At 32.1% G+C, this 7974-nt stretch overlaps 2 protein-coding genes and 1 long non-coding RNA gene across 3 annotated transcripts in view; 2 read left to right on the top strand and 1 right to left on the bottom strand.

The window, feature by feature from the left end:
- LOC104719953 (BEL1-like homeodomain protein 2) overlaps window positions 1–25 on the top strand; it is a 5194-nt gene extending 5169 nt beyond the window's left edge. Inside the window, exon 4 of the mRNA XM_019230643.1 lies at window positions 13–25. Coding sequence (XP_019086188.1) covers window positions 13–25 — 13 coding nt within the window. The remainder of the gene's footprint in view (window positions 1–12) is intronic.
- On the top strand, window positions 22–1788 carry LOC104716446 (BEL1-like homeodomain protein 2). Its single transcript, XM_010433821.2, has 2 exons — window positions 22–141; window positions 999–1788. Exons 1-2 carry the CDS (start codon window positions 55–57, stop codon window positions 1590–1592), a joined length of 681 nt encoding a protein of 226 aa, XP_010432123.1. The 5' UTR covers window positions 22–54; the 3' UTR covers window positions 1593–1788.
- LOC104716444 lies at window positions 5000–7957 on the bottom strand. Its single transcript, XR_756050.2, has 3 exons — window positions 5868–7957; window positions 5446–5744; window positions 5000–5341 (listed from the first exon to the last, which is right to left on the bottom strand). It is a non-coding gene; the product is annotated as an uncharacterized LOC104716444 (long non-coding RNA).

Below are 7974 nucleotides of genomic sequence, written 5' to 3'. Positions count from 1 at the left end.
ATATATATAAAGAAAAGAAAATTAGATAATTGAGTTTAGGGCAAAGATAGAGTGATGTCATTTTCTGGTCTCTTTCTCAGGTATCCAAGCGATGCAGATAAACACCTCTTGGCTCGACAGACCGGTTTATCCAGAAATCAGGTCAGTCTATAAATATACATATATATATATATATTTCCACAGCCATCAATACAATATAAATATACAAAAAATCTCCATGAATCAAATACCTTGCCTCTAGTTAACCAAGTTGTTAACGTTGAGTTGAATCTTAACCTTGTGGTGACATGTCTTAAATTAGTCCAAATTTTCATATAGAAAATAGCCGCATACATTTACGCGCATAAACTAAATGTATTGATTATAAACCAGTCACAATCAAGATTTGCGTTTAAAATGATCATACTCTAACTTATTTTTTAATGGTTTTATATTTATCACTACGATAATAACTTGGGTGCATGATAGATTACATTTGTTTGGCAACTATCACCCAAGTCACCTATATATCCATGTAAAATTTGAAGCATATATATATGAATAATTGATAAATAGGAGCTATCATTGAATTGAAGACGAGTACCAATGAACCAACATTATTTGATGAGGTACACTAACTAGTAACTAGCTAGAGATGACTCTATTGCATGGCTTTTGTTTCTTTCCTTTGTTTGGTTTGATATGACTGAGGAACACCATGTGTTTTGCCTTCCACTCACTATTAGCTTTTCTTGGGATTCGTTTAAAGTTATATATATGTACACACACCCACACAAACATAGGAGAGAGAGAAAGAGATCGACATTAAAGACTCAAAAGGGACCATTTTCCTCAAGTACATCAAAGTTTGCAGCTTTCAACTATCCCTAAAGAGACCCTCAATTTCTTGTATCCCCCCTACATTAAATAACCACATGACAAAGGAGCCCGCAATTTATTTGGGTATTGTAATTAGATTTACTCAATTAGTAAAAATTTTTTTTGTCTTTTCTATTCAGGTGTCAAATTGGTTCATTAATGCTAGGGTTCGTTTATGGAAACCAATGGTGGAAGAAATGTATCAACAAGAATCAAAAGAAAGAGAAAGAGAAGAGGAATTAGAAGTTAACGAAGAAGATCAAGAAACAAAAAACAGCAACAACGACAAGAGCACGAAATCCAACAACAATGAAAGCAACTTCACTGCCTCTCGGACCACTTCACAAACTCCAATAATAACCGCACCAGACGTATCAGATGCAGACGCAGACGCGGCAGTAGCAGTAGCGACAGGCCACCGTCTAAGATCCGACATTAATGCTTACGAAAACGACCCTTCATCACTTCTACTCCCTTCCTCTTATTCCAACGCCGCCGCTTCGTCTGCCGACTTGGGTTCTCGTTACGGTGGTTCAGCCGCGTTTTCCGCGGTTGCCACCTGTCAACAAGGTGTTGGCGGGTTCGATGATGATGCTGACATGGGTGGTGTTAACGTTATAAGGTTTGGGACAAACCCTACCGGTGACGTGTCACTCACGCTTGGTTTACGCCACGCTGGGAACATGCCTGATAAGGACCCTTCTTTTTGCGTTAGAGACTTTGGGGGTTTTTAGTTTGCTCTTTTTCTTAACTCCATTTAATTAATTATAGTCTCCATTTTTCATTTTCACCTTTTTAAATGAAAATTCTATTTAGCCTTTTTAAAAGATTAATACTGTACTTTTAGTTTAGCCTTTATTTTTATTTTCTCTATCTCGTTAACTATTTGTAAATCCCTTCTCAAATTACAATTGTACAACATTTTGTTCACATAGATTTTTTTTTATCCTTATTTATTTAAATAGTTTCTCAAGATTTCATTAATTGTTTTAAATTTTTGTTTGATTATTTTCTCTCATGCATACTGCACTGATATAGTGATACAAACCCAAATCGTTCGAAATCACTGATTTACAAATTAAATTACACAATCACATAGATTCACTTACCATGGTACAAGCTTGTCGAGGTAACGCAAGTTTTGGGCCTTTAATAAGAAAAGTGATTGGCCCAAAGGTCTTTTATTGCGGTTCGGCGTATCTGTTTTTATTCTATAGAAAGATAATAGAAGTTTTCTATCAAAGGCTCAAACTCCTAACCAAAATTTAGGAAAAGAAGGAGGAAAAATATAATATTCTTCTTTATTTCTCAAAATTTTTACTATTTATAAAGAATATTATTTTCTCATCATTTTTCTACATTTTTCATAAAATGAAAAACACTAGACCAAAAATGTTTCTCCCCAAAATTGATGAGGAACAAATGGAACACAAAAAGAATTAATATTAAAATTCGTTTTTTATTTTAAAATAAATAAATAAAAATATGTTTATTAATAATATTTTAATTTTATAATACAATAATATTCATATTTTTCACAGTATATTGGCAGAAAAGTATCTTTGATACAAAATTTCATGTTAAATTAATTTGAAAGCTTTATTTGGAAATTGTATGAATAGTAAATTAAATTTAAAAAATGTGTATATCATAAATAAAAACTAAATAATATTTTAAATTAAATTTTATTGTAGGTTAATATTAACTATTAGTATTTAATATGATGTCTCTAAAATTTAATTCACAAATTTTATTTTAAAATCAAATGTAAAATTTATTTTATATACATTAAAAGTAGTATTAGTATTTTTATTCATTGATTGATTTAATATTTCATCTATTTTTAAAAATATTGTTATTATTTGGTTACCAGTCATTATTTTGTTTTTTGTCTGCATCTTTTCCTTTCATTTCTCAAAAATTGTTTATTCTGTTCCTCATTGTTCTTTTTATTCATTTTTCTTTTGTTCCTCTAATGGTTACCAGTAGAAGCCAAAGAGAGATATATATGAGAATTCTGTATATTATGAGAAGAAAAAAAGTAATAGAGAAGTGTTTAGTTTATAGCAATGAAATAAGTGGGAATCCGGCCAAAGGATCATAAATCGAAAAATAATAAAACCACTTTTAATAATAAGTAACAGGTTATTATGATTTATGACATCAAATATATAGCAACAGATTTTTTTTTTCAGTAATACAAATAATGAGATTTTTTCTTCTTCTTTCAAATTATCCTGATATTAAAATACATACATAAAAATACACATCCAACATATGGGATGTTATTTTTTGAATGTGACATTATATATATGACCCTAGTTTTGTAAAACATCATGGTATATAGTATATATATGTACATGAAATTATTTATAAAACTTCGACAATTCAAGATATGGCTAAAATAAATTTATGTATATGCGGCCTAAACCTTCTTTATTTTTGTTTTATCTCTGAGTTGATATATATATAATAGCAAATAAAAACAAGAAGAAAAACAGATGTTGTCTTTGAGGTGAATAATAATACAACACTCGCTAGAACCTCCCACTCATTTTTTTATGTATTACTTTTTTTTTTTTTTACGTTCATTTCATTTTGTCGGATCCATTAATGTATTAGGAAAAAAGATAAGAGGAAATAAAAAGACCGGTACCTACTACCTAGGAGGGAGAAGCATACGTTGACATATAAGTGTATATAACACCGTGTGGATAAGTCAAATGCATGTATATCTATCTTCCATGCTTAGCGGAATTGGGACCTGTTATTGGTTGCATGAATAATTTGAGGAATGAGTTATGACATTCTTTTGAAACACAAGTTATGACATTCATATGATACTTTTTACAAACATTTCGATAATAGGTCTGTTGAATTACTGGGTAGTGGTTTAGTAGTCCTCACTAAACAACTATTACTAACTCAGTCGGCCAAAGTACCATCATCTTGAGAAATGAGAAAAATGGAAACTGATATACTGTAGTCATAAATACTTGAGAATCTACCTTGTTGCATGCGACACACATTATTTTCTACTAAAAGTACTTCTCAAATGATATGTCGACGGTATGTAATAAAATGTATCATGAGTTCACGTTCATATATATATGAACCCTATTAATAATTAACAAATGATTTACAAAATCTCTGTAAGTTCTTGTCCATCTCTAGTAATAATGTATCATGAGCAGATGAGCTCACGCTCATATATGAACCCTACTAATAATTCACAAATGATTCACAAAATCTCTGTAAGTTCTGGGATCCATCTCTAGTATAAACAAATAAATATTCCCTTTTTAATAGATATATGTTGCAGTCTTACTCTATGAATAGTTTCCAATATGTTTTATGCTTATAGAATAAAAAAACATCTTGTCTTGACTGCATTTATGCTCCTTGTTTTGTACATGTATCAATAAGAAACGATCACTTTCAGAAAAATTCAATTTGCTTCAATGGTAGCTGAAGATTTAACAAAAAAAAGGTTGGTGGGTGAAAGATTAAGGAAGATAAAATGGGTGATTTTGGAAGGTAGTTTGTACGTTGTTCTGCTATATATAGTTATTTTGAACAAACTTTGAGTATCCCTCTAAACAAAACCACTCTAGAGATTCTGGTTCGAGTGTGTTCAGATGAGCAGCATAAACACGTAAGCTTGGCTACTTAGCTCTAACTTGATATATAAATCATTTTAGTTCCCAAGCTCCATGCTTTATCTTAGGTTTGACTAAAACATACAAAATATGATTATTTTGTTTCAGGATGATAGGATTCAAAGACAGAACAATACAGAGACAAAATCACAAACGTTCAAAGAGGTTGCCATTTTCTTCTGTTTTAATGTTGACTTAGATAGGCTATCAAAATGTTTTAGGATTAAAAAGAATCATTAATTGTTTTTTCTTTTCTGTGTATTTGATTATGATATAAATTTCTTTATCAATATTTCTGATCTTAAATGTATTGATTGAAACATTGGCTGCAGTTATCCAGGAAACAAAAGAGTTGAAGATGATCACATAAGTCGTTTGTCACTCAATAATGGTTTCCTCAAACCAAAGGAGAAACTATCACCTAATGTTGTGAAAGTTCAAAACTCCCTTAAACATGAGGTTTTAAATATGTAAACTTTTCTCACAACCGTTTTTAGATCACATGCTCTAATCCACTCACTTTGGTCGTCCTTTTTGATTATGCATGCAGATTACAGATCTTGAGAAAATATTACAGACTCAGTTGGATGTTCGTAACGATTTAGAAATGGCATTGGGTTATAGAGAAACTTCTCAAGACGACAGTATCTTCACTCCCAAGGTACTTACTACTAGTCAGATCTCCTGAGCAACAAGTCAATTTTGGTCCTTTTCCCCCTTTCACTGTGTCATTCTAAACACTTCTCTAGCTCTTTGAGATGATGGCTCTTTTGTTCATTAACCTCAGATCAATTTCCACATTTTTCTTATTGTAGTTATTAAATCTGTTTTGACAAATAACTCAATGTTGGATGTTATGCAGCCTACTTCAGAATTGATAAAGGAAATTACGACACTCGAATTAGAAGTTTCGAGTTTAGAACAGTACCTTTTATGGCTATATCGAAAAGCTTTTGGTCAAGAAGCATCAGTACATATATCTCCATCATCCAAAAAGCAGAGCTCAGTTTCACCAAAATCAACTCTTACAAGTAAATGTGCAGACTTCTCAAGAGAACATGAGAATCAAGGAATTGAATATCGCTGTTTCTCCTTTGAAAATAGATGTTCAACCGAGAGTGACATATATAATTCTAATGTTCGCCGATGCCAATCCTTGCTTAATCAACGGTCCACTTTCAGCAACAGAGTATCCTCACCACAAGAGTCCATAAAAGAAGTAAGTCTCTGCAACATGGTTTCTTTATCTTGTAAATGGCATTATATAACTTATTTGCTTTGTTTACATTTCAAAGCAGTATATAGCAAACGGAGGATCAAGTATTGGAATTCGGATGTCAGATCACATACCTATAATGACTCCAAACAAGTTATCAGAAGAGATGATAAAGTATGTGTCGACTATGTACTGCAAATATGCAGACACTCGGTTTCTTTCTTCGACAAGAAGGTTGTGGAGCTTCAGGAAAAGCTCTGCTTTCGAGGACCAATTCGAATCATGTAGACCGTACAGCTCGATGATCGAAGTGTCACATATTAAAAGGAAAGGACATAACTTTGAGTTGATGCTTCAACAATTCAGGTAAAAAAAACACACACACACACAGATATTGCTTTCTTCACTTAGTGTTCTGTTTATAGATATTGGTTTATTATAAATTACACAGACTCCTTACTAAACAATTGGAAGATGTTGATCTGAGAAAGTTGACGCATCGAGAGAAACTTGCGTTCTGGATTAATGTTTATAACTCACTTGTGATGCACGTAAGGTTTTTTTTTTTGTCGCTCTTCTTTTTTTATCTTTCTAATTTGTGAATTTCATTGAACTTAAAAACTCTTTTTTATGTTTCTGCCAGGCATTTTTAGTTAATGGGATTCCAAAGAACAACGGAAAGAGATTCTTACTATTCTCTAAGGTAAGAAAATTAAAAGATTCAAAAAACCAGAAACTCTAAGGTAAGAAATTGCTTGAGGTTCAATGGCTAAATTTTGCAGCCAGCTTACAACATAGGAGGTCGTGTGATGAGCATAGATATATTGCAAAACTCTATTCTTCTAAGCCGAATGCCTTGTCCCCAACAGGTCACTACTTTAGCTACCAAAATCCTTACAATTTTATCACAATGTGATCCGTCTAGTGAAGAAGCTTATTCTCTCCCTGCTTACAGTGGTTGCGGTTGTTACTCACCTCAAAAAAACTCAGAACCAGAGATAACTACCAAGAATACTCCCTTGAGCATCCAGAGCCTCTGTTGTACTTTGCTCTCTGTTCCGGAAATCACTCTGATCCCGCGGTACATCGTCACATCCTCTCTACATATATCTTTTTTTTTTTTTTTTTGGCGATCATCCTCTCTACATATATCTATATCCATACATTTAATACCCTTACTGGACTAATTTTACATCTTTTGGGTCATAGATTCGAGTATATACGGCCGAGAGTATATACCTAGAGCTGGAAACCGCAAAAGAAGAGTACATCCGCGCAAACATTGGGTTCAGAAATGACCAGAAACTAATCTTACCAAGGATGATAGAGTCTTTCAGCAAAGACTTGGGTCTGAATCAAGCGGCATTGATGGAGGTGATCCAAGAATGTCTCCCGGAACCCATGTGGTATACAATTACGAAACTCAACATAAAAAGATCTCGAAAGAGTATCATAGAATGGATCCCACACAATTTCGGGTACCGGTATCTGATAGCTAAAGAACTCATCAAATGATGTACTTCCCAAGACTCTGTTATACTTTGTATTGTAATACATGAGACATAACCAATCAGTATGTAATCCCATATATTAGTCCGTCATCCTCAATCAATATGTAATCCTACTAATGTACCATCATTAACCGTTTGAACCGAGAGATCTGTTTTTGGACAGAATCTAGATTAGAGTCACTAGAGGTAGAGAATAAAACAATTTGGAAGAGAGAAATGAACTCCCTTCTCTCTCTCTCTTTGAGACTGACTATATCTAATGCTAAATCTTCAGTTTCTAAAACCTATCTTTAAGAAAAAGAAAAAACCACAAATACTTTTTAAAAATCCAAAAGTAAAGAAAGAAAAAACCATAAGTTTCAAAACTATTTTTTAAAATTGAATTAAAACTTTGAATGCTAATCTACATAATGATGGGAAAAAATATCTAATGATCAAAACCTGATCCAATTATATGGTTAATAATCACACTATGTTTAAAATGTAGCATTAAAAAAAAATCCTATGATAGTCTAAAAAAAAAGAAAAAAAAAACTATCTTAATAATTGAATTCAATCGTGAAGGTTAAATTTACATAATGGTGCAAAAACAAGTTGGATTTATAGAATCTCTAACGATCAAAAGACTGGATCCAAAATCCGATTAGTAATCACACCATTTAGTAAATTTAGCATCCAAAAAAAATAATTTGCATATAATTTTTAAAAAAAAAAAAAAAAAAAAAAAAAA

This window comes from Camelina sativa, chromosome 10 (assembly GCF_000633955.1).
Source record: "Camelina sativa cultivar DH55 chromosome 10, Cs, whole genome shotgun sequence".
Classification (NCBI taxonomy): domain Eukaryota; kingdom Viridiplantae; phylum Streptophyta; class Magnoliopsida; order Brassicales; family Brassicaceae; genus Camelina; species Camelina sativa.
Note: the sequence above shows the minus strand (reverse complement) of the source record. Positions and strands in the feature narration are given on the sequence as shown.

Bases quoted from the DNA above. Each gene is read 5' to 3' on its own strand.
- LOC104716446 (XM_010433821.2), top strand. From the start codon at position 55: ATGTCATTTTCTGGTCTCTTTCTCAGGTATCCAAGCGATGCAGATAAA. The intron at 142-998 runs GTCAGTCTATAA...TTTTCTATTCAG, and splicing joins CCGGTTTATCCAGAAATCAG to GTGTCAAATTGGTTCATTAA.